This window comes from Tenebrio molitor, chromosome 4, assembly GCF_963966145.1.
Source record: "Tenebrio molitor chromosome 4, icTenMoli1.1, whole genome shotgun sequence".
NCBI lineage: Eukaryota > Metazoa > Arthropoda > Insecta > Coleoptera > Tenebrionidae > Tenebrio > Tenebrio molitor.
In genome coordinates, this window is record NC_091049.1 from 26570289 (window position 1) to 26595249 (window position 24961).

The window sequence follows — 24961 nt, forward strand, 5'->3', positions numbered from 1 at the left end:
CTCAAATTAGCTATTAACGCACTTTTTTGAGTGCTGTAATAGCTTTGTTATAAACGCAAAATAGAAAAAAGAATTTAAAGTATTGAAACAATGTTATCATATTAAAATGTATTATGTATAACAAATAGTGCAATAACAAAAACCTCAGCGTTATAGATTAGTGTATTTAAAAATATAAATTATGTAATTAGTAAAATAGCGACTGTAACGTAGGCATAATTATACTGCTCATAAGTAAAATATATTAAATTTAGTAACAATAAGAAATGAATCACTAAATCAGACATTAAGAGAAAAATGAAAAAGATTCAATCAATTAGTTGTCATTGTTGCCATCACTAAGTTCTTTATGACCAGAACACGATGGCAAGGATGAATCTGTGTCATTTTGGCTAGAAAGGGATACCCCACGTGACCTAGCCTCCTCCTGATCAGACGCGGACCGCACGCCATTATTCGATCCTTCCCTACAAACTGGACCTTCAGAAAAATTCCCACGTACATCAATGACATCGGAAAAAATATCGTCAACATCAGCGTCCACCCCTGACTGTATTTCTTCCCCTTCCTTTTTCTTTGGATTAAACGCCAACACCTCGTAAGACAAGTACTGAAAATGTGTCCCATTCGACGGTATCCACAACCCTTGGAAAATAAAACTGTGCGGAAACACCTTCCCGACGACGACACCCCCGTCGTGACGCACCCTCCCGATGTACATACTTTGCCCCAAGACCATCCCACCCGGAACCAGGTGGTGCTTCGTCAACAAGTGCAAGTTTTCGCTTGTGGTCGGTATCCACTCGAACGCATCCCTATCAGCGCTGCACAGAATCTAAATTTAAAATGATAAAAATAAAAACAATAATGGAACGTTGCCGCTAACGCAAATACCTTGACCTCGGTGAACGCGTCGTTTCTCACGTTTTGGGCGATGGCGAAGGAGCTGATGTAAGCGGTTTGGGTGCTGGGGATGATCATCCCCGCTAGTTTTTCGTTGACTAATTTCAGATGGACCAGAGCGATGTAAAAAGTCACCCCGTTCGCGTCTTTGCCACCCTCGACGGCGTCAGCGGGGGTGGTACCGTCGTAAACTCGCCAATTGTACTCGCACATTGTGCGCCAACACGCGTTGCACTTGTACTGGAGTGTTGCACCACAGCTTGTAAAGCGCTGTACAAGGAAGAAGGGTGGGGGTAGGAGGAGGGGCACACATGTGTGTACATCACACACATTTAATTAAAAATAGAACGATTGTCAATTGCGGGAAAAATTTTGAGCGTTTTGCCAACCAACTGCAAATTAAGTATTTACTAAATTAATCGACTCTTTGGGTGTTGCCATCATTGCTACTGGGAGCTTCTTCCTGGCCAGAAGAAGATAGCAAAGTTGAAACAGCTTCCTTTTGGCCGGAAAGGGAAGCCACAGATGAACCAACTTCCTTTTGACCAGAAAGAGAGGGTGCAGCTGAAGCAGCCGCTTCTTGACCAGAAAGGGATGAAACAGCTGAACCGGCTTGTTCTTGACCAGAAAAGGATGTCACATTTGAACCAGCGCCCTCTTGACCAGAAGTGTACGGCAAAGTGGAACCAGCCCCTTCCTGGCCAGCCTTCTCCGTGACTTTTTTCTTAGGATCGTAAGCCAACACTTCGTAGGAGAGAGTGTGAAAAAACGTCCCATTCAGCGGCACCCACAACCCTTGGAAGCAGGACTTGTGCTTGAACACTTTCCCGACGAGGACACCCCCGTTGTGATGGATCCTCCCGATGTACATACCTTGCCCCCAGAACCTCCCACCTGGCACCAAATGGTGATCCCTCAACAAGTGCAAGTTTTCGCTTGTCGTCGGTATCCATTCGAAAGCTTCCTTGTGAGCGCAACGCAGGATCTATTTTTAATTTGCAAAACGAGTGAAAACACAATCGGGAGTTGTCGACAACGTAAATACCTTGACCTCGGTGACGGGGTCGTTTTTCACTTTTAGGGCCAAGAAGAAAGAGGTGATGTCGGCGGTTTGAGTGCTAGGGATGATCATCCCTGACAGTTGCTCGTCGACCAGCTTCAGGTAGACAGAAGCGATGTAAAAAGTCTCCCCGTGTGGGTCCACGCCGCCCTCGACCGCGTCCGCGGGGGTGGCACCGTCGTAAGGTGTCCAATAATAATCGACCTGATCGCCGGACATACTTTCCACGTACTGATGCGAGATTTAACTTGTTGTGGAAAGGGAGGGAACACGTGTGTCATCGATTTAAATAAAAATTGTGTCAAAAATTCTTGAAAGTGTTGCCAACCATCTGGGCACCGTAAGGACAAAAACTATACACCAGAAACACTACGAATTTATATTTATCTATTCAAACTCTCAACAGAAGCAATCGATAAAGACGAACGTTGTCTTGCTTGGCAACAAAATTTTGAAATGGGATTGGCTACTCGTTTCTTGTTGTTTCTTTGATCACGTGTGGTCAACGAGGCAAACATCGCGAACAATCACGAATCATCACGTTGTTTGTTGACCATATTTGGCCAAAGACAGAAACAGTTCGCTCAGAAGATTGGGTTCTAAAATTGCAATGAGTTCAAATACTTGATTTTAATTGGGTGATTTATCGCTCAAGAATTTACTTGCGCAAGATTTAACAGTGTTGCATCAGGAAATGCGATACGGACAACAAATAAAACAAATTTATATGTATTTTTGCAAATTTTTTCTTCATTACATTTTGCAAGGCTGAAGAAGTGACGTGAACAAATGATTATTCGTGTGATCTCCCCACCAGCGTACCAAGTGAACAAACAGTGCAACAAGTGTCGCTGAAGTGCAACAGGTGAATTGGGATTGTCGATCCTTAATGACATTTCCGTATTCCATGCGATAGAGTAGTTACAGCGAAATTTGTAGCAGGATGACTTTTTTTAGGTATTTGACGTCATCGATCAGGATCCGGATGGATTTCTTAAGTTCATCACTTTGATCCAGAGTCAAAAGGATACGTTTGGGACATAAAAAAAATATAGTTACTTACATTAATGTACGGAATGGGTATTTTACAGCGGGAAAAGTAGGTTTCAGGCACGAGGCGAAACCGAGTACCAGATTAGTTTTGAGTAACTATATGCATATTTTTTGCCAAAAAGCTACCAAAGTTAAATTCTTAATGTTTTAATAAAACTCAAGCAGTTCTTCATTCACTACCTCAATTTGCACAAAACGAATACAAACGAAATTCTTAACTTAAAATTTTTTTAAAACCACAGAAAACAATGTAGGTACTAAACTCTCGGTACTGAAACCAAAAACAACAGAAGTTTTATCTATTTTTTTTTCAAAAATCTTTATTAAAATTTACAAAAACAAGAAAAACACACTGTGTATTCGTCGAATTATTTGGTAAGTAGTACTCTCTTCGACCTTGACTTTGCCAATCGGATACAGCATCTGTTATCACTTTTTCTTAACTTTACAAGTCAAGAAAAATATTCTCAATGATCAAGTCCACACTACTATTTTCTCCGCCATTTCCCAGCTTTGTTGGATTAAACGCCAACACCTCGTACGACAAGTACTGAAAATGTGTCCCATTCGACGGTATCCACAACCCTTGGAAAATAAAATTGTGCGGAAACACTTTCCCGACGACGACACCCCCGTCGTGACGCACCCTCCCAATGTACATGCTTTGCCCCAGGACAACCCCACCGGGAACTAGCTCGCGATTTGTCAGCAAATGTAAATGTTCGCTTTTCGTCGTTATCCATTCGAACGCTTCTCTGTGAGCGCTACACAATATCTAAAATATAAATCCAAAAAGGAAATACATATTATTAGAATCATTTGGACAGTACCTTCACTTCGGTGTTGGCGTCGTTTCTGACATTTTGAGCTATGCCGAAAGATGTTATGTAAGCGGATTGGCTGCTGGGGATGATCATCCCCGCTAGTTTTTCATTGACTAATTTCAGATAGACCAGAGCGATGTAAAAAGTCACCCCCTTCGCGTCTTTGCCGCCTTCGACGGCGTCCGCGGGGGTGGTACCATCGTAGAGTTTCCAATAATAACCGCACCGACCGCAGGACATCTTTTCGGTATACTGAATTGGTAATTTTGCACAGGCGGTATCTCAAATATAAACATAGCAATCGGATTATTGCGACGTTGCCAGATTGAATACCAGTCTACAACGATAATTGATAAGTCTAAGAATGGCGAAAACAAAGTTGTTTCCTGGTTTTGCTGCTATTACGACTACCGAATTCTTTTATATCGGGTGTTCATTTAAATTTATTGTCAGAGTAGGCGTTGAAATGTCGATTGTGAACGCACCACGGATTACAGATCACGCTACACTCGTGACTAAAAAGATTATTAACGGGTTGCATATTATACTTTTTCTGCGAAATGTCAAATTACCCACTTGATATGTGTCCGAAAAATTCAAGCCGTGTTTAAAAATGCCCGAATGGACATCAACCCGTAACTAATGAAGTAATGAACAATCGTATTTAAAGTGACGTGTTACAAACTGGAGTTATTCTCCATATTTTTTTTATTTTTATCATTTTGCTGCAATAAAGCGGCAAAATAACACTCCTCGGAAAATGTCAACTTTGCGTTGTCAAATGCGAACGCAAATGCCTCCCTTGGATATCTACTGCAGAAAAAGTGTTTTCTGTTTTTATTAATGTTTCTGATCATGCAATTAAGGGCGTAGTGCTACCGGTCTCGGCTAATAATGAACACTATTACCGCACTATCACACTATTACCCTCGACCGCTAAAACGCACTTACCGCCCTTGTTACTTAAATAATTATTTAGATATTAAATAACGTTATATTGGAAATTTCGGGTTTTTATTCAAACAAACGCACCCTAAAAATACAAACGGCAACCTAGCATTTACATATTTGACTGTCATTGGAAGTTTCGGATTAGCATGTTTACATCTGAGTTCTGAGATCCCGCTTGTGCAATATTACCAGCCAATGATTTTATTATTTGTGCGTTTCAAAGTGAGTAGGGGGAAGTGGTGCAAAATGGTCTCCAGTTCTCCAAGTACAAATATTATTGTCAAAACTGAAACTTAGGATGACGGTGAAATGATGGTCAAATAAAAATTGTTTGTATTTGTAATAAAAATCTAAAATAATTATTTTTTTGTCGTTAATGGCAAACATTATTTCACTTATAAATACTCTGATGATTGTGACACCATTTTTGAAACTTTCTTTTACAAAATGGTTGCCAAAAATAAAAAGAATTGGAAAATATCCAAGAATTGGAAAAATGTCAATTTCACTAACTTCCGTTTCTAAACATATCATCACAAATATTCACTTGGGCTAGATCCAACATCGATTCGTCAACTAGGTATTCACGAGTAGAAAACCTCATTCTTTTCGTTAGGTGTCGAGAAAGAAAAATGAATTTATTGTTCTGGCTCATGAGAAAATATCTTTCAACTGCCAAGAATTTTACTAATGTGACAAATTTAAATTATTTTGTTAACAAAACATTAAACACCAACGTTAAGAAATGTATCAAGCGAGCGCCCACCGCTTGACAATCAAATAAATTACATCTTCCTGATAATTTACAACTGTGCTTTTACGACACTTCGCATCGACTAGTTTGCTCCTAACAAAAAACGTACAATCAAATTTGACCCAATGCTCCACCTTCCACGCCTCCCCCTACTTCCGCAAATATTTTTTTTCAATCATACACTGGTTAACCTTGATGCGGTATGCAAATCGATAGCACATCAACAAACATGTTATATTTTTACGAACAAGCTCGAACAATACCGAATTTATTTTCATCAACGTTGTAAATTTAACCGCGCTGCGACCAGTCTTACACAAGCACTCAGATGATCACCGCAGCTGCTCTCAGCACCACCTCTTTCCGTAATAATGGGTATTTGTGTCAGGTAATTGTGATTCGACAAATGAACCGCTCGAATTTCACTCGTGCCGCCTTACCACCTCAGAAGCTACAGTAACGACTTTTTTTTTGCAGTACCGTGGTCGGCACCGACAGGTCTGCCCAGGTAGTTCACTCGATTACGTAAGACTCGTGACTTAACATTTGTTTGCAGCAAGTACCGTTGAATAATCCCGAAATGGAAGAACCTCCGGAGGAGATAATAAATCGAAAAAATGAGGTAGTACTGCAGCAACCGTCACGTACTAAGGACTTCGACGCCGACGACAATCCACTTCCTGCAGCAGGTTGTTGCATCTTGTGTTTGGACCCGCAGTTGTGCACGTGTTGTGATTGTGACTGTGTAGATTGTGTTTGTTGCTACTGGTGTCTGAGTTGTGAATGTTGTGACGGTTGTGATGAGTGTTGCGCTGAATGTATCAACAGTTGCTGCTAGCGGCAGCGAGTTCATTTTTATACTTTGAGTCTTTGTTTTTAATTTTCTACTTGATGAAGTGTGACACACCTACGACTAATTCGGTAGAGTGACGTTATATGTATTTAGTCACCTTAATTAATTTCCGAAAGATAATCCTCGTTACGTAACTCCTATTCTTGTCACACATACGCAGCTGTTTTATATTAAAACGCAGTACATTTTAAGTAAAAATGGATGATTTGTACAAACAATTTTTTATTTACAACCATGTGGGTCATAATTTATAGAGAAGAGAGAGAATTGAGTCCACCAACCAATTAAAATGCTTATTATTTATGAAACAGGCTGGGGGAATATTTTTTGTGTCTTTGATTGAAGCAGCAAATTGTAAAAAAGTGACAATATGAGTACTCGATATGACAATGATATATACACGTAGAGGTGTCAAAGAGATAACAGGAAAACAACAATTTAATTTCTTTTTAGAATTTTAATAATAAAACATCAGAGTTCGCGATTTGACATGTACATAGATATCAGTGCTTGTCTAAATTTTTTTCTGCACTGATACCACATCAATGGATCTCATAATCAGATAAAAAGCTTTTTTGAAAATCCTGAGGAATCAGATTTTCGGTATGGGATAAGAGATTAAACTGACGAACAAGAAATATTTGTGAGCCTTCTCAAGAAAAAAAAAGGTTGCCTATACTGGAAATTGCCTTAATACGATTGGTGCTATACTCCGTTCACTTTAACAATGTAGTAATCACGTGCGCGATCAGCCGTCGAAGCTCCACCTCTTGTTGCGAGCGGTCTAAAAAATTGATTTTAAATTAAGAAAAATTAACGATTGTCATAGTCATTCAAATTGTCTGTTCTTCATTGATTTTAAAACTTTCCCGTGATCGTTGATCTATCGGGCATAAGTTCATTATACAGGGTGTCCCCAAAAAAAAAGACGAGTCCATAGCTCCCTTATTTATCGGACGATTTTAATTATCTATACACCAAATTAAATGGTTGTTAATAGGCTACAAAGCGGCTCAATAAATTCACGTATAGTTCCAAGGGCTTCAAGATTAAACTGTCAAAATATTTTTTTTCAAATAGGATTACATACTTTTCTTTAGTAATTCTGATAGAGATTTTAATTCTGAAAACAACAATGTATCACAAGTGTAACTTGACATAAAAAAAATAACACTAACTTTTGAAACAAATGACGAGCACCAAGGGAAAAGCTATCAAAATGCATTGCGTTACAATGTAATAACCAAATTAAGGTAGCTGGAAAAACAAATGACAAATAATAACATTTTGGATTGCGCAGATATGCCGCCAATGTTTAGCGCAAAATGGAACATAGACGGTAGTAGCGTTTTTTGCATTTTTTTTTGTGAATTTTTGGTATTTAAGTGTATACTTGTGACACACTGTTGTTTTCAGAATAAAAAGTTCTATCAGAATTACTACAAAAAAATATGTAATCCCATTTGAAAAAAAATATTTTGACATTTTATCCTTGAAGCCCATGGGGCTATACCTGAATTTATTAGGCCACTTTATAGCCTATTAACAACCATTTAATTTGGTGTCCAGATAATTAAAATCCTCCGATAAATAACGGAGTTATGGACTCGTCTTCTTTTTTTGGGAACACCCTGTATCTGAATCAACTAGACAAATGATGTATTCAGTACTGCACGAGACTGGTATCGAACGTTGCCGGGGCCTTCCTTGTTGCTGTCTCGGTCTTTTTCGTTGCATTTCTGTTTGGCTTTGTCCAATACTGAACAAGCAGGCGAAATCACGTGATTTTATTTTGCTCAAGTGAACAGAGTATAAGATATTATACCGTGTGAAATAAAAATACTAATTCAACTAAGACACGGTACTACTCAAGATTAGACTAAGCAGATTGTAGTTGTATAGTTTTTGGTTAAAAATATTTTCCCGCAAGAAGTTCAACTGTTGAAATATATTACATCAAACATGATATTAACTGATACATGACTGTCTTTGTGTTTTTGTAGTTGAACAATTTTTTTTATAAACCTTTGCTATTTTAAATCAACGTAACAAGTGATATTTTGTTTATTTTTTTTTTATTTTCTTCTAATAGAAAAAAAGACATGAGTTAAGAGTTATTTGAGTAGCAAATATACATATTTCAAATTTGTTTCGGACATTATACTGGTCCATATTCTATAAAAAAAAAATGAAATTACCTAATAATTGGCCACTATAGTGGCAAACGATATTGGGAACTCGCATTATAAAATAAACCGATCGGCTCTTTCAATGGTTTATGGCTTGTCCGTAAAGATCTTGTAAATACTACCTGTTTTCGGTCGCTTCGGCACGCACAAGTTATTGGATTTTCCGGACCATTCTAGGTACCTACCTAGAACCACTAATTACCCCCAAATATATACAAGGTGTATTAAAAATGGCCCATAACATTTATGTCACGCGAATCTACATTGAATAGCAAACAAAAATTTTTAATGCGAATTTTTAAATTATTACTATGTATGTATTATCAAAAATGACATATTTTTTATAATTTCGCAAAAATGGCAGAGCACAAATGTGTTGAGACCCCCAGAAAGAAATGTTAAATACAGCCGATTTCTGTACCTTCAATAATTTGAGCAATTTATGGCGGCCGACGGCAATGGGCTGTCCCAACCGTTCCAATCCTCATAAAAGTATTAGTATGTTATAAGACCTGTGCATAAGTCGTACTACTATACAAGGTAAAAAGGTTTCAACTAGAATTAATTCAAAAATTCAGGAACAAATATTTTAACAAATAGAGACTTTATTTTAGACGTAAAATTGTAATTTTTGTTGCAAAATATATTAAAAAATTAGAAAGACAAGAATTCTTGTAAATCTGAACCAACATTATTCGTATTAAGAAGTTATAACCAATGTTATCTCTTTGAAAAAAATATTAAAAAAAAAAAAATTAAAATTGTAAAATTAATTTTAATTCAGGTAATTACTAATTACGGATAATTTTGGAAAAAATAAACGTCGAAAGAAATCCATTAAATGGTAATTTATTTTTATGTTATTTTATTACTTACACTGATTTTTATCATCCTTATTAATAAAGTAATCCTCCGATAATGACCCCCGCATTAAACAAATGACCATTTTATATGTAGATTTAGCAATAAGCATAAAATATTTAAATCAAATAATTTACTAATTTATTGTTAAAGACTTGCGAACTTATTACATATTTATTAATAATAAAGTCCTTTTTTCATATGTTGTAATTTACTTCATTCTTTTTTTATACTTACTAGTAAATGACTACAACAATTTTTTTGCATTAAAATTGTTATTTATTGTACACTTTTTAATAAGTATTATAATTTGTCGGGGTTGCATAAGATCTAGTCAAATGATATATTACGGAAACAAAATACAGTAATTTATTTATTTAATTGGCCCTTAATTGTTAATTAATATTAGTTGAATGATTCGTGAATAATATCCTTTAATTGTGTTTACAAAATGTTTAATTTACTCGTAAGAGGTCTCTATAATACAAACTTGTCATTTAACATTTTTTCATCTATTTCATTCTTGTCCCTGAATATTTTGCGTAATTTTTAAACCAAACAATTTCGAAAAAAATCATCCTGGAAAATTGCAATTGATAAAAAGAAATCGAAACTAAAACGCAATTGTTAGTGTCTGTTTGATATACATTTTCGAAAAACACTCGCGTACCTACCTTGTTTTATTCAATGATGAAAAAAAAATTAAGGCATATAAATAGGTACTCCTCGTTTTTGTACGTAATGACCACCACCAAATTAATTCCAAAAATGGCGAAAACACAAATCTATTTTCACCTTACAAAAAGTACTTAAGCGGTGATTTGTGATATTTTTTATCATATCTTAGTCACGGGACATTTGTAATTTAACTAATTTAGATTAATTATTCCAATCATCATTTATGTGTAATGTCATCGTTTAAAGTAAGTAGCAAATTATTATTTGTGTCAAGATATTAGAATAATGGTTATTAAATAATCAATAATTATTTTAGTTTAATTATACCTATTAGAGATTAATATCCTAGAACGGAGTCATAAATCTTCAGAATATTTTTATTTTTAAACTTTCCGTGAAAATGTATCCATGTACTTAACAAGAGTTCATAAAGATAACGCTTTTATTAGTTTAATTCTCTATTAGACAGATAATCATTACATTATGATGAAAGATAATAACTACGTGAAAAAATATAATCATTTACAGCTGTCGACGTGCGTTATCGAAATTGATGATTTTTAATGAAACAAATCATTAAAAAAACTAAATTTCTCTCAAAATTAAATTCATTTCACTCGTAGGTCAAGGCAACAGACTTATCTAATCACTTTACAAACAAAAACAAAACTCAGATTTGTATTTTTAATAGTGTGTAAAGTAGGTACCTTAAAAGCTTCTTTTTTATTCCTTTTAACGAGATAGTATTATCCACAAGGTTGCTCGGAGGGATAGAGAAATTCCTTTTGCTGTTATTTAAGACGTAAGTGCACAATTGTGACAAAAGTAACAGTTTTTGTTCTATGTTGTGTAACCTCAACCACGTTTGCATTTTTATGCTAATAAGGTGTACACAGAGTGGTCAAAAATAAACATCGGGCTGATTTGAGCAAAATATCAAGAGGTAAGGATTGAGGGGTTGGTCACAAACTAACTCATCTTTTGTATAAACTATAAAAGTTACTGCAGAAGTAGATTGTGTTGACCCTATCACTCTTTTGCTTCTAGTTTATTTACAACAAAATCGGCACTTCATGGAACCGAAACCAAAATAGAAATGAATTGACTAAAAAATATAGATAGTTGTTTAGGTTTGGAAACCATTGTGGTTGATGAACCAGAAATAAAACCTCACTGACCTTCCAAAAATAAATTTTCGGTCTAAGTTTAGCGCCCTGGTGAGCTAACCAGATGAAAACATTAAAACTTTTCTATGAATTATTACTAATTTACAAAATATACGACCAACATACCGTTAATGTGTTGTTCAGGTCTTCCATTTAGGGGTTGCACCAATAATGAGGGCAAAATTCGTAAAACGCTCTGCAAATCAACAGTAAGTGTTAATCAAATACGATAAATTGCAAACTTACATTATCTGATAAACAATTAATTGTTTAACACTAATACTAATTTTGCAACAAGATTTTTGAACAATTGCCCATCGAAGAAATGTCAACAGAACAGCCAACATAAGATGTTAGGGGGCAACAAAAAATTAAAACCGGTGTCGTATTTTCAACGGGAGTACACGCAAGTCATTGTTTATTTGACAAAAGTAAAAATAAGAGTGAATTTAGATTATTGTTTGAATAATTTGTAATTGAATCAGTTTCCTTTAGTTGGTAGAGGAATTGGTCGTCCAGATGTCACGGTCATCGTCTGCGTCATCTGTCAGTTTTTTTGACAATTAATAAAATATTCACACTTAACCTCAAAAATGCTTTATAATGTGATAAAGACCGAAAAAAACGTCGTAAACATGTGAAATAACAGCGATTCATCGTTGGCGTGAACAAGCGAAGTGGGCAACCGACGGACCAGAGATGAAATCGAAGGTCCAACTGATTTCCCAGATAAAAAAGGAGGTGAGTTTCCCGTCGAATTTTCCCCGGACAATTTCGGAAAATTCCCACACGACGATTACTGCCACTTAACCCCTTAAACCCGTCCGATGCGTTTTATTAGTGCGCGGCCAATTAAACCGTTTAACGGTCGCAATAAATCAGAGGGATTTCGTTGAGAGCATCCCGCCGCGGCAAATATTTGTCGTTGTGCAGATAAGGCGTCTTATTTGGGATAGAGTTATCAGATAAATAATCGCAAGGCGCAATTGCTCGACCGATGCAGGTAGAGTGTTACATAACCCAATTCCAGTATTTGCTCATGTTTTTCCAGCACAAGAAGACACACATGCATATACCCCTCATCTTCGTCGTGATCCTGACCCTAGTCCTGTCCGTCTTATCCGTCACCGATTTGGAATGGGAAGATAGAATCTCGATCAACCGCGGCTTCTCGCTCTTCTTCTACGGCCTGGTCTTCTTCACCGTCCTCTACTATGCGCTCAACAACCTCCTGCTGCGCACCACCTCGGGCCAGCGCTTCATGAAGACATACAAACTGACGGTGGCCGACGTCTACGACATCAACAACAAGTAAGTCTTCTGGCGAGAGAGTCACGTGTGAAGCGCCCCCTTTCAGGCAAGTCTCGGCGGTCCAGGCGCTCTTCTGCTGCATCACCGGCATGACCTCCTGCACGTACTCGTGCACCAGGGACATGCTGCGCACCTCCCACTACATCTCTGAAGCGTACGCCTGGTTCGGAGCGGCGTATTTCTTCTACGACATCTGGTCCATGTACAAAGTGCACAACGTGAAAATCTTGCAGGTCAGCATGAACGGAGACGTCAAGAGGTCGGGGGTCAAGTTTTTCAGCTACTTGCAGACCCACGCGATCATCGTGGGACACCATATTTTCATAGGGGGTTTTGGGTTTCTGGTGATAACGGTTGGTACCGCCGATGCTCTCCTCACCCGTCCTTCACACGTTTGATTTTAGTATCTGAGGGGAGGCCTGGGGGATTGTTTCTTCGGTTTCGTGTACCTGATGGAGGCGAGCACTCCATTTGTTTCTCTGAGAGGAATCTTGTCTAAGATCGGGATGAAATCTTCGAATTTGTATGTGATCAACGGATTAGTAATGTTGACGACCTTCTTCGTATGTCGTGTAGCTATGTTTCCATGTGTGATATATTTGTACGCTCGTAGCGTCGATCTTGACTATATTTCGGTAAGTCCCCCCACATAACCTCACTTTTGCGCAAACGTCAAAATCCACCGATTTTCTTTCCAGGCGATCCACTCGTTACCAAACGGATGCAAGATAAGCATTTTAATTCTACTTCTGCCCCAGATCTATTGGTTTCTGCTGATGGTGAAGGGCGCCTCGCAGGTGTTGAAGGGTAAAGTGACCAAAAAGAAGACTTTGAAGAATGTGCATTGATAGTTCTTTATAAGAGTACTCTAGAGACTTGATTATACCTGCCAATATGAGCTTACTGCTTAGATGATTCAGTGACCAGAACAGACGAATTAACTTGTGGATATCGAGCTATTTTTGGAAATGTTGTTTAACACAGTCGCATCAATGTCGTTATTACTGTGATTGTTAAGTTTTTTTGTTTAATTTATTTGAATGGGTTCCTGTGTTCCAATCAAAGACTTGTAATAATTTATTTAGTATTTCTGTATTATCGCACCTATTTTTGTGCCGGGCACAAATTTGTTGAAACTGTACCATTTTTGTAACTTATTAACATTGTAAATGACTGTTTTGTAAATCACTAAATGTAGGAAAAAATTAAAATGAAAAAGGAAACTGTCGTTCAATCTTCTTCGGTGATCTCCTCGACGACTGAGTTGTTGTTGATGGCGTTGATGTTGCCAAAAACCGTGGACAGCTTGGCGATGGACCCCACCGCTTTGAACCTCGTCGCCGCCTTCATCTTGTTCACCTTCTTCTTCCACTAAAACAAAAACATTTTGGTTCCGCCGGATGTGAACACAACTGGGTACCTCTTCGTCTCTGGACGGCATCTCCGCCAGGTACTCGTCCATCTCTTGCACTTCAGTATCCACGATCGCCAAGACTGAGACGCAGCCGTCCACGGTGCCCAAGACCAGAGCTTTGCCGTCTGGGGTGCTCTCGACGGACGTCAGCTCGGCTTGGACTCGGTAGTTGGCGACCATCGTGGCGTCGGAAGTACTGAAATGCCCCAATAACAGATTGTTCTCTTGGGGTAAATACCTACGTACCGGAACACTCGCAGAGTTTTGCGGCCGCTGTGGTAGTACAAGACGTACTCGTCGGTCTTGTTGAAGAGACAGATGATGGTGAAGACGCCTTCTGCTACTTTCGGAATGAAGGTCCGGATGGTTTGGCCCTTCTTCAGTTCCAAAAGTTCGAGTCCGCCCCTGGAAAATTATACGTAGTACCTTAATTTTTAAAATTTGAGAAAGCAGACAGGTGTGAAGAGAGACGTGCAGGGCTGCCAACGTATTTTGAAAAGTCATTAAACATTTCTTTTAAATTTGTCAAAAATACTGATCCAGTAAATAAACAAACAGATACAAATACCTATTTTGTTTAAATTACAAAAATGTATTCTTTAAAACTTCAAAAAACAATTTGTACGCAAGATACCTGGATGGCGCGTACAATCCGGACTTCCCTTCCTTGGTGACGCTGCCGCCCCACTTCGGTATACTCCTCAGATGCTTCTTTGTTTTGATGTCAATGACGGCGCCTTTGTCGATTGTCATGACTGCGATCAAGTGTCCCTTGTGTGGCATCGCAACCAGATTTCCCACGTCTTTAATTCCACAGTGTTTCAGGGGAATTCGGTGGACCAGATTTCCGTTGGTAGCATTGTAGACGATAACACAATCTCGATTTGTCTTGTCTGCAGCCACCACGATCAAATTTTGGCCGTCAGAGGTTATAACCGCCTGTTTGAACGGCACTCCGGTGATGCTTCTCACGGGATATTCGAAACTGTAGATCATTTCGCCACCTGGTGGCACAAAATGGAAGCGAAATGTGACAGTTTTGTTCTAAGCGATGTGACAGTTACGTGACAGTGTTGCAATGAATGTTTTGTGCAAAACAACGAATTTAAAGTCGTAGCGAAATTGAACATTTAAATAAAATGGAAGTGCATAGAAAAGTAATTAAATTCTGTTACATCATGTGTTGAATTATGATTAAACAATAAATAACCCTAGAAACCCATCCAGTAATATGTAATGTAGTTGGCACAACTGAAACGACATTTTCATTTTGTCAAAATGACGCACGTGCTTTAGAAAAAATTAAATTTAATGTAATACCTTGAAAAGAAACACAATTGCTTAACAAACAAATTTAAATGGCGTTAGTACTTACGATGTGAGAAAGAATTAAAACATTTAACCTAATTCTTCATTTTCCCCTAGATCAAAATTCAACATTGTTGCCACGTGTATTTTTCTTGGAAATTGCCGTTGATCATAAAAAATAAGTGTTAGTACGAAGATGTAAATTTAAATACTACTGTTATTTTTTTTAAATTATTACAGTAATAAAACACCGCAATATATTTTAAAGATAAAGCGAACAGGGGACGAGTTGTTAAAAAATATGCAAATAAAAAAGAATTCCCAAAACATTACTCATTCTGTCCCTCAAGGACGACACAGTTGCATGTGTACAGGTGTGTGCATATACCGGGTGAGTTAGAAAAATGTTGTTTCTTAAATTTTGAAATACAGCCAAAAATAAAACACTCTCATTTGTGATTAGTGTCTTGGTAAGAACAGAGTTAATCTACTTTTCCTATTTTCGGTTTTGCTGAAAATAATGTCAACTGTCAATTTGCAAAACAAAAACAAACGTTTTTGAACGAGTTTCTTAATTCTTGATATTTTTGAAAAAACTATGTGGATGAAAATGATAAAGAGAACCAGTTTTCCCTTCAGAATATTGTTGTCAATATATTCGTCAGTTGTGATGACTGATGAGAATGATTATTGAAAATATAATTTTATTTATTTTGCGGTGAGTTCATCACAAAATGTGGAAGAGAATAGGATCTTACTTTTCCATCTAACAAAAGATTTTTTTTTAGTACTCGTAGTTCAGACTATTACCACCTCTGACTAACATGTTCTTTCTAGTTGTGATTCTTTTTTCTCGTCATATAATTAATTATTCCTAAGTACGAGAGCGAGTTTGTGACTGAGTCGCAATTGAATTTGCAAGATTACTTTTTACTGTTTTAACTGATCTATTGAGAGACGACATTTTTAATCAGCATTTCAGTTTTGATAGATTTACACGAATAAGTGAGTTTGTGATCGAGAAGTAGTTGCATTACCATAAAACTGCTTTTACTCTACTGAAAGTCTTGTACTAATTGTGCAAGAAGTAAAAAGTTATATCTTACTTGGCACTTCCCTTACGCACGCCGTGGCCACTGTACGCACCAGATCTGTACCGGGCGGATTGCTCGGCTTGGAGATGGACAGTACCTTGGTACCCTCATCCATCAACGTCAACTGTCTTATCCCCGGCTGTTCCTCTTTATAAATCACTTGCTGGGTGAGCCTCAACCATATCAGAAAGTTTCCAGATTCGGCCGAAATGATGTATTTACCATCAGGTGTGATTATGGCGTGGGTAACGATCGCCCCCAAGGGACTGTCAGCGAGCTTCGACATCAGTTTTCCAATTCGCAAGTTCCAAACTCCTACGCAGTTTCGAGTGACAGTTACTGCCAAGCTCAAATCGTCTGATAAGCTGAAAAAACAAAAATCACAAACTCGCCCAGTGTTTGCATCACAAACCTCGATCGAGTTTGTATCACAAACCTCGATCGAGTTTGTATCACAAACTCGCCCAGTAGAATTTACATCACAAACTCGCCTGATAGAGTTTGCATCACAAACTCGCCTGATAGAGTTTGCATCACAAACTCGCCTGATAGAGTTTGCGTCACAAACCCGTACGAACCTTATCGAGTCGACTTGGAGTTCGTGACGGTCAATCACGTGGACCTGCTCGAATATGTTGTTGATATTCCAGACTTTGACAGTCCTGTCGATCGATGAAGTCACAATACTGTTCCAGTTTCCGATCGTGAGAGCTTCCAGTTGAATAATTCTCCCGAAATGAGCGTCCAAAATCTTGACGAGTTTGTGATTCGTCATACTCCACACGTAGAGATTTTTGCGTACTCCCGCAATGGCGTAGTTTTTGCGACCGCTCAGCATGATCGAGTTAGACTGCAACATTTTGGTTGTGATGTTTCTGGTTCCGTAGGGCAATTTGAGCACTATGGCTTCTCGACTGATGTTGTCTTCATCGTTGAAGTCCCAGATCACAAATCCGTTGCTCGTGGTACCTGCAACGATCAAACAACAATTTTTAATCACAAACTCGTCTTGATACTACCGTATAGAACTTTGTCGTGTTTGTCCAGTATCAGTTGGAGCATCACTTCTGAATCGTCGTTCTCCATTCTGGGTAGATTCTCAACAAATTCCCATTTTTTCGTTTCCATTGATTTGACGTGCTTGGTGAGTGCGTGAGAACCCTCAGTGGTACAAGCATACAATGTGGACTTGTCCTTCGTCAAAACTATGGCGCTATGAAATTCGAAAGGTTCAAACTCATCGTCTTCAACCTTCAAATGTAGAAGCATTCTGTCGTCATCTAGATTCCCCTTCCAGAAGATTATCCTGTAGTGTGTTGGGCTCTCAAACTCCATCTCTAAGAAAATCAAAACTTGAGATAGAATTTAGCAGTTGTGGTAAACACGTACGCAAGATTTGCCACTCTTTCGGGTCAAAGAGAGTCGAAGCAAACTCCTCTTCCTTGTTGCCTCTCATGTCAAACATGACCCAACTAGCTATTCCATAGATGAATAAGTTACGATTGAGAAGATAAATACCACAAACTGGTTCTCCCTCGGGGAGGGGATTGTCGACGATCACAAACTCGCTCGACAACATATTGAGGAGCACGGTCTGATTGTTGTTGGTATAAGCCGCCGCCCACTTATTATCGGGACTCAGTACCAACTGCTGCATGATCCCTTCTATGTTGGGATTCACATCTCTCGTCAAGTCGCTGGTTGACAAGTCCCACGTGATGAAACGATTCGAGATCGAGACGACGTATCTGTAGTCAGAAGTGAGACAAATCGCGAAGACAGCGAATTGGTGACCTTCTAGGGAGTACTTCAAGGGACCGCCGGGAGTGTGGAGACAATGGTATACGGGTAGGAGCGAGCAATGAGTGGGACCCTTGATGTCGCAATCGTTGAGCAACATCTTGATGTTGGGGTTGGGTCCCACCTCGGGCAGCAACCTACCAATCAGTTGAGGGGCGAGCATGTTGGGGTACTGCCCCAGAACTGCACCTCCTAGACGTAGAGCGTCAGCTACCAACATCAATTCCCTAGAAAAGTACTTTCAGTTAGTGGTACTAATTAATCTGTGTGGTACCTCTTCGAGTCTTTGTCTTCGATATGATTCCCTGCATCTTCATAATCCGCCAAGACTGCCTGAAGGGGACAGCTGGAGAGCTTGGCGTGCAGCCATTCGTAGTTGAAAAGTACGTTCTCGTAGAGATCTTTGAATCGTCTGGATCGTACCAGATGGAACGGAAGCTCGCCGAACTTTCGGAGATTGTATCGCGACACTTTACCGTCTTTGCTGTAGAAGACCAGAGGCTGTACTGGTACTTTCCGATCCGCCACACCTTCCTTATCAGTCAAATTGAATCTAGAACGCGACGATTAGCACACCTTCAGTAGTGACGGTACTACTGCATCTACCTGTGTCTTTGTATCTCAGTGTACTTGAAAGGCTTGGGATTGCCTCCGCCCCAAATCCCCAAGAAGTAATCCGCTATCATCGAGTGAAAGTACATCGCCATGTTCATGTTCTTGAAGTAGCGCTCTTTCGCGGTGTCTCGGAACTGCCGGTGGTACCAGTTCATGACGCTGACTCCGTCGGCTTCGCGCTCGGACAAGTAGTTGGGCAAGTCGTTTCGAATTCTGGTCCACAGCAACGGAGGAATCCTCCGGACTGGTGGCAAATGGTACTGGTAGACGTCGTCGAGTACTTTGTCGTCTAGGGAGATTAAATCTTCGAGTTCCGACTCGGACAACCCGCTCTTGGCAGCTGTGATGTATGCGAGAGCGTGGAACACCAAGATGCGACCGTGTTGCTTTTCGATTCTTTCGAACAACATCATGATGGAGTCCATGACGGTCGAAGCTAGATGAGTGTCTTGGGACTTGGTGTAGCTGCGCCATCTGCAGATCTCGGCGAAGACTAGCTTGACGAAGATGGGCAAGCTGCACTTCTCGATCGCGTTGGAGACGAGGCGCCACTGGTAGTTGGTGAGGTCGCGACAAGCTGTCCTCATCCACATTCTGTAAGAAGAAGAATATTGGTACTATCTCGAGCAACTACAGTACTATTTGTACCCACTTGACGACCTTCATAGCCAACTCCTCTCCCAAAGCTTTGACTTCGATGAAGTTCTCTTCTACGTCGACCATGCGGCGAAGCACGTGGTACTCTCTAGAGACTTCAGGATTGCTCTCTTCTGAAGCACACGAGACTAGGATCTGGATGAGTACTGATTACTCAAAAATATGGTACGACGGTTAGGTACTCACTTTACAATATGGAGGCAGTCGAGTCGGCAACCATGACACTTTATTAGCGTCTTGGGTTCCGGTCAGTTGATCGACCGAATCCAAAAACAGCACCAACGGTTGCTCTTTCGTCGCCAGAGTCAACAAGTACTTGAAATGCGCCGTGAGCGGTACCAGATCGTCTGGAATCCCATCAAATGGGAGCATGAAGTTGTAAGAGATCTGTTGACAGATGGAGATGAGAGTTGGGGTCAGAGCTGAGGAGTCTGGAGTGGTCCCCAAGAACCGGATGATGCTTATGGGTTTGGCGTTCTTGAACCATTCAGTACTGGTGCACATGCTGGCGGTTTTGGCCAAGAGGGAGGTCTTGCCGCAGCCGCCTTCGCCGTACAGTATCAACAGCTTGTCAGAGTCGTTGGTCATGTACTGATGGATGTGCTCCAAGCTTTCTTCGCGGCCGTAGAAGACCTTGACGGAGTTGTTACAAGCGTGGAGGTGTTGAAGGATTTCGGTGACGATCTGTCCTTGGGCGCTGGAGTCTTCTTTGCGCATCGCGCGGTCCACCAGCTTGACGATGTTCTTGTAGAAGTGGGTGATGAAGTGCTTCAAGTAGTCTTCGTGGGTCTCGTTGTCCAGACCTTCGCGACCTATCCATTCGACTGTGTACCTGATGGTCAAAATATTTATTTTCCTAAGAAGCTCTCTCCGTATTACTTACTTCTGCATGTTGCTGCTTTCGATCTTCGCCGGCAACCTCTCGTCCCTCAGGTTCCCCAACAGCTTGGCCGACTCCGAGTCCAAACTTCTGTTGATGATGTCCACAAAGAGCGACGCCTTCTTCAGATTCTGCAAGTTAATGTTGTTGATGTATCTGATGTAGGCCAAGCAGTGGTTCTTCGTGTTCTTCACGTTGAGAATCCCGTTGATGACCTCCCTCTCCGTCACCGACATGAAGTAGTTGTGCATCGCGTCGGCGTCCATCTTGCCCTGTTGGTTCAACGACGCCGCCGCCTTCCTGAACAGCTTCTGGAACTTGTTCAGCGTGTCCCACCACTTCGCTTGGTCTTCGGCTTGCAGCTTGGGGATTCTCTTGTTGTTGAAGTTGATCAGGATGGAGGAGATGGGTTGGAGGACGGAGATCGGGGGGACGGCGTTGCTGTCTTTTCTGTACCACGTGTCTATCATTACCGGGTCGTGGCCGGTGGCGGCGAGCTCGTCGCGGATCATCTGCAACTCTGACGACAAGATGTAGGTGGGGATGGGGCGGTAGCCGTATTTTTGACCCAAGAAGACCTGGAAGCTTTCAGTTTCATCCACAAGAAAATGGGTTTGAACGCACTTACGACGAAATTGGGACCCATGGACAACCTCTGACAGTTCTGGATCTCTTTCATGCACAGCTCTGTGGTCATGTGGTCGTCGGTGGCCTCGTCCCTCACGCCCCATCTCATGTCGACGACCTTTACACCAAAAACAAGTGAACGGCGGTACAAATCAAACATCACGTGTGCCAGATTTGGCGCCCGTTTCCTAAACTCGAAAAAATATTTGAAAAAGAAGTTTCCAACAAGTGTTAACAAGTGCTTTGGAAGAAGAATAGAACAGTCTAGAATGACTTGTGATGATCATTATTATTATAATTTGTGTGTTGTGCTAAAATAGGGAAGCAGCATGTGTTATCGATTTCTCCCCATTGGGTTAATCGCTCCGTACCAGGCGGTACCAAGTTCGCGCCCTTGTCCAAGGTCATTAATTTTTATCGTGGGGTTGTCGGAGTAAAAAATCACTCACCTGGAACTCGAGTCCGTGCTTCTCGCGACAGTAGTCTTTGATCTTCGGATAGCACTTGGCCATCAGGGTGTTCCTCTCCATCGTGGTGTCTGCACACGTGAGTTATGGGCGAGAAAAAAATTGCCGTTGGGACGTACCTGTGAAGGTCGAGCTGGTGAAGATCCTCACGATCTTGGAGCTGACCGGCGGGAGATTTTCCAGAGAGCCCGCGAAGATGAGGTCGATGGTGCGGTCGTCCATGGTGGTGGGTTTAGGCGGCTGTCGCTGCCGAGTCTCGGAGTGGAGTGAAGAATGCTGAAGAGGGAGATCGATGTGGCGCAGGACGATTTAATTTCGGGGGTGTGAGAAAGGGGTGGGATCGAGTGGGACAGTTCGCGAGGAAGGTGATGCTGGTACATGGTACCTCACCCCTCGACGAAAAAAATTAATGATTATGGGTAATAATATCCTTGTCAAAGTTTGCATAAAAATAGAAATTTATTTGTTCCAATTATGTAGTTATGTCATTTGGAGATTTTTTAGGTTATGGCGTTTATCCAAATTTATTGCACATTAGGAGGTTGCCACTAAATCCTTCTGATTTTATTGTTATTATTTTACAAGTTTACATTGTGTTATTTCTCAATTTTATAATTCATTTACTATCACTAAAACATTATTTCCCAATATTTAGGCTTAAAAACATCTTCTATTTCGCTTGTTATTGTTTAAAATGGCGTCATTCTAATTTCACAAGAGCATAAGATTAGAAAACGTCTAGGAAGAGAACAACTAAAGGCTATTAAGGAATAAACCAAATATAATGAACAGAGGAGGATACACAAAAAGATAAAAAAAAAAGAAAAAAAAAAGAAAAGAGTAAAATGAATCTAAATCAGAGTTAGTAATCTATTGCTGTTGGTTTTTATTTCTTTCAGGAAATAAATGAGATAAAAAAGATCTACAACATGAAAATTATGAAGATTAAAAAAAAAGAAAAAAAAAGTGAAGCAACCAAAAGGTGTTAAGGAATAAAACAAATAGAATGAACAGAAGTGGATAAGAATAATCATGGAACGGTAAATGAAATGAAAGAAAATTGAAATGAATTGTAATAAATAAGGAGTTTAGTGCAAATAAGAAATGATGGACTATATAGAAAAGAAAATATCAGCAGAACAAGAAGATAAATAAAGAAGCTAGAGCAATAAAAAATAAACACAACATTCTTAAGACATTTTGTGCCTAGCATATGTCAGTTTTTTTCAACTTCTTACGTATTTGCTATTTTTGATAATTTTTCTTTCACTTGGATAAACTATTCTGCTAATGCTTTTCCCAGGAAATGTATTGCATCTAGATGAAGAAATATACATTTTTTTAATTAAAATTGTTTTTTCATTTATCTTTTACGAGAACGCTTTAGTTTGCCCTACGAGATTTCCAATTCCTGATTACATTTTCTTTAAACAAAACAGAAATTCCAAAAAAATAAAAATAAACAGTTTTATTCCTATCCCCCATCCCTTTCCTTCTCCGTTCTTTCCCTCCCTTTCGCTTCCTCAAAGCTATTTCGAGATGGTCCGACTCTACTCTCTCTTCTATTCTGAATTTCTCTACCCTTTCCCATCCTTCTTCGTTCATTATTCCGTAATCACTGTTTCTTCCCTGCTACCTACATAGGTCCATTCCCCTTGTTTGTTCCCCTTCAATATTTCCGATCCATTTTCTTCGATCCATTCCATCAGTCTCTTCCTTTCTGCATTTTCCAGCTTGCCCTTGGACTTTCTTTTCCCATTCCCCCTCTGCTCTTCCCAATTTTTTGCTCCTTTTTCTCCTATTCTCCAGTTGAAGTCCCCTCCCAAGAGTATACGATCTTCCCTGTTTCCTTTCATTGCGTCTTCAATACGTCTTCTTCTTGTTGTCTACATCTCTTTACTGTATATTGTCATTATTTTCCACCATTTATTGCCTATATAAACTTTTTTCCATGCATCTTTCTTATTTCTCCTTTTCTTGTCGCTTTTCTTTAATCCCCAATTTCACCCCTGTTATCATTTCCCCGGTAGCTCTTTTCTCTTTTTGCCCCTTGACTTTTTCAGTTATACTCTTTCGGTAGCGACTTTCCCCTTTTGTGCTTCTTTTCCGGTTTCCGTTTTCTTTGTCCATCTATCTTTTTATTCATCTGCTCTTTGTACCTTTTCTCGCCGGTTCCTCTTCTCTTCTTCTCTCCTTCTTCTAAAAATTTTTCTTCAGTTTCTCTTCTCTCCCATCCCATATAAATCATTCCCCATTTATCTGTATCTTCCTGTATCCTATTTTCGGCCTTTTTTCTCTCTCTCTCTCTCTTTTCTCTAACCACCTCTCTTAACTTCTTTTGTGTTTTCCTTTCTTTGCTTGTCAAATTGTCATCTATGTGCATCCTCTCACCTTTTATTTCCTTCAGCTTACTCTTATTTAGCATAATGTTCTTCTTCTACTCCCAACTTTCTATTTTTGCCAGCATCATCTTACCTTTATTTATTTTAAATGCTTTCTTTACGTTCACTTTCACCCCTATCTCCCTTTATAACCATTCTTCCACCACCCTCTCTATATTTCCTCTTATTCCCCCTATTTTCATCCAATCTACCTCCTCCTCCTGCCATTTTTCTTCTCTTCCTCTCATCTCCTCTCTCACTACCGCTAATTCTTTCCTTAGCTACCCCTTCTTCTCTCTCACTGCCTCTAATTCCTTTCTTAGTTCTTTGTTCTCCTCTCTTATTCCCGCCGTATCCTCTTTTATCTCTCTAGTTATGGTTTTGATTTCCTTTCGCTTCTATTTGGGGATCTTCCCGTTCTGGAACTCATTCTCTCTTGCTGCTTTCTTTCCTTACTTTCGGTGATTTCGGCATGCCCTCTCTTTCTTGCGCGCTGCCTCTCACTCAGTCGTCCCTGTTTCCATTAATCTTTTACCAAATTCTGAAGTTTTACTAATTCAACTTCAAAATTTACCATTGTACCAAAAAAACTTAAATTGAGAAAGAACCAAAGAAGAACAACATATTGGATGAGCTGACTAAAACCAAATGCGAGTAAAACAAAAAAAAATACAGAAGATTGCTTCCAAGAGAAGAATCCTTTCTGAATTTCTGGATCATTTGTGACTCGAAATATTACGGATCTACGTGAAACAATGGTAACTAATAATAGATTATGATGGACAGTTCAACATACAAAAATCTAGATTCAGCTAGAACTAGAAGTAGAGCACCTTGGTTTTCAAGAGTACGAATTTCATCACTTGTGACACTTGATAAACTTTCAACTAATCCTGGACCAAGATTGATAATTAATTGTTTCAAAATGTCCATTGAACTGTTCCAAATTGAAGGTAGAACTTGTAGAACTGAATTTTGATTGTGATCTGTTCTATCAAACATATCAAAACAAAGTTTCAATGTGTGTTAAGTAAGATAAAGAGAAAGATTTGTGAGATATTATCAATTTCTCTGTTCAGAAATGTTGAACAGTGCTAGAAAGTATTGAATATGCA

The 24961-nt window shown here is 39.5% G+C and overlaps 6 protein-coding genes across 8 annotated transcripts in view; 2 read left to right on the plus strand and 4 right to left on the minus strand.

Moving 5' to 3' along the window:
* Positions 1-11460, minus strand: part of fabp (fatty acid binding protein) — a 51569-nt gene extending 40109 nt beyond the window's left edge. Inside the window, exon 1 of the mRNA XM_069043848.1 lies at positions 11419-11460. Coding sequence (XP_068899949.1) covers positions 11419-11445 — 27 coding nt within the window. The 5' untranslated portion in view covers positions 11446-11460. The remainder of the gene's footprint in view (positions 1-11418) is intronic.
* On the minus strand, positions 94-1174 carry LOC138127784 (uncharacterized). The gene is made up of 2 exons (XM_069043842.1): positions 895-1174; positions 94-835 (listed from the first exon to the last, which is right to left on the minus strand). Exons 1-2 carry the CDS (start codon positions 1114-1116, stop codon positions 317-319), a joined length of 741 nt encoding a protein of 246 aa, XP_068899943.1. The 5' UTR covers positions 1117-1174; the 3' UTR covers positions 94-316.
* On the minus strand, positions 1220-2182 carry LOC138127782 (uncharacterized). Its single transcript, XM_069043840.1, has 2 exons — positions 1949-2182; positions 1220-1888 (listed from the first exon to the last, which is right to left on the minus strand). The coding sequence occupies exons 1-2, from the start codon at positions 2180-2182 to the stop codon at positions 1319-1321; spliced, it is 804 nt and encodes a 267-aa protein (XP_068899941.1). The 3' UTR covers positions 1220-1318.
* On the plus strand, positions 5588-9951 carry LOC138127787 (uncharacterized). The gene is made up of 3 exons (XM_069043852.1): positions 5588-5933; positions 6023-6053; positions 6102-9951. The coding sequence occupies exons 1-3, from the start codon at positions 5917-5919 to the stop codon at positions 6381-6383; spliced, it is 330 nt and encodes a 109-aa protein (XP_068899953.1). The 5' UTR covers positions 5588-5916; the 3' UTR covers positions 6384-9951.
* Positions 11461-11537: 77 nt separating the features above from the next.
* Positions 11538-13826, plus strand: LOC138127781 (TLC domain-containing protein 3A). Of its 2 annotated transcripts, none has more exons than XM_069043838.1 (5): positions 11538-12033; positions 12344-12603; positions 12650-12956; positions 13008-13238; positions 13302-13826. In XM_069043838.1, the coding sequence occupies exons 1-5, from the start codon at positions 11992-11994 to the stop codon at positions 13449-13451; spliced, it is 990 nt and encodes a 329-aa protein (XP_068899939.1). In that variant the 5' UTR covers positions 11538-11991; the 3' UTR covers positions 13452-13826. The 2 variants fall into 2 exon arrangements, with proteins under 2 accessions (XP_068899939.1, XP_068899940.1); XM_069043839.1 differs by lacking the exon at positions 11538-12033 and adding an exon at positions 12138-12295.
* Positions 13677-24840, minus strand: LOC138127772 (NACHT and WD repeat domain-containing protein 2). 2 transcript variants are annotated; one of them, XM_069043825.1, is made up of 16 exons: positions 21585-24840; positions 21448-21536; positions 21000-21116; positions 20375-20949; positions 19678-20323; positions 19487-19626; positions 18826-19428; positions 18494-18772; positions 17809-18446; positions 17439-17756; positions 16998-17388; positions 16432-16784; positions 14652-15021; positions 14264-14422; positions 14024-14213; positions 13677-13974 (listed from the first exon to the last, which is right to left on the minus strand). In XM_069043825.1, the coding sequence occupies exons 1-16, from the start codon at positions 21685-21687 to the stop codon at positions 13834-13836; spliced, it is 5112 nt and encodes a 1703-aa protein (XP_068899926.1). In that variant the 5' UTR covers positions 21688-24840; the 3' UTR covers positions 13677-13833. The 2 variants fall into 2 exon arrangements, with proteins under 2 accessions (XP_068899926.1, XP_068899925.1); XM_069043824.1 differs by having other exon boundaries at positions 13677-14213; positions 21585-22087.
* Positions 24841-24961: the final 121 nt, after the last annotated feature.

Bases quoted from the DNA above. Each gene is read 5' to 3' on its own strand.
- LOC138127784 (XM_069043842.1), bottom strand. From the start codon at position 1,116: ATGTGCGAGTACAATTGGCGAGTTTACGACGGTACCACCCCCGCTGAC. The intron at 836-894 runs GTATTTGCGTTA...TTTTAAATTTAG, and splicing joins ACGCGTTCACCGAGGTCAAG to ATTCTGTGCAGCGCTGATAG.
- LOC138127782 (XM_069043840.1), bottom strand. From the start codon at position 2,182: ATGTCCGGCGATCAGGTCGATTATTATTGGACACCTTACGACGGTGCC. The intron at 1,889-1,948 runs GTATTTACGTTG...AATTAAAAATAG, and splicing joins ACCCCGTCACCGAGGTCAAG to ATCCTGCGTTGCGCTCACAA.
- LOC138127787 (XM_069043852.1), top strand. The intron at 6,054-6,101 runs GTAGTTCACTCG...ATTTGTTTGCAG, and splicing joins GCACCGACAGGTCTGCCCAG to CAAGTACCGTTGAATAATCC.
- LOC138127781 (XM_069043838.1), top strand. From the start codon at position 11,992: ATGAAATCGAAGGTCCAACTGATTTCCCAGATAAAAAAGGAG. The intron at 12,034-12,343 runs GTGAGTTTCCCG...ATGTTTTTCCAG, and splicing joins TTTCCCAGATAAAAAAGGAG to CACAAGAAGACACACATGCA. The intron at 12,957-13,007 runs GTTGGTACCGCC...GTTTGATTTTAG, and splicing joins TTGGGTTTCTGGTGATAACG to TATCTGAGGGGAGGCCTGGG.
- LOC138127772 (XM_069043824.1), bottom strand. From the start codon at position 21,687: ATGGACGACCGCACCATCGACCTCATCTTCGCGGGCTCTCTGGAAAAT. The intron at 21,117-21,447 runs GTGAGTGATTTT...TTTGGTGTAAAG, and splicing joins AGCACGGACTCGAGTTCCAG to GTCGTCGACATGAGATGGGG. The intron at 16,785-16,997 runs GTTCGTACGGGT...TTGTTTTTTCAG, and splicing joins CTCCAAGTCGACTCGATAAG to CTTATCAGACGATTTGAGCT.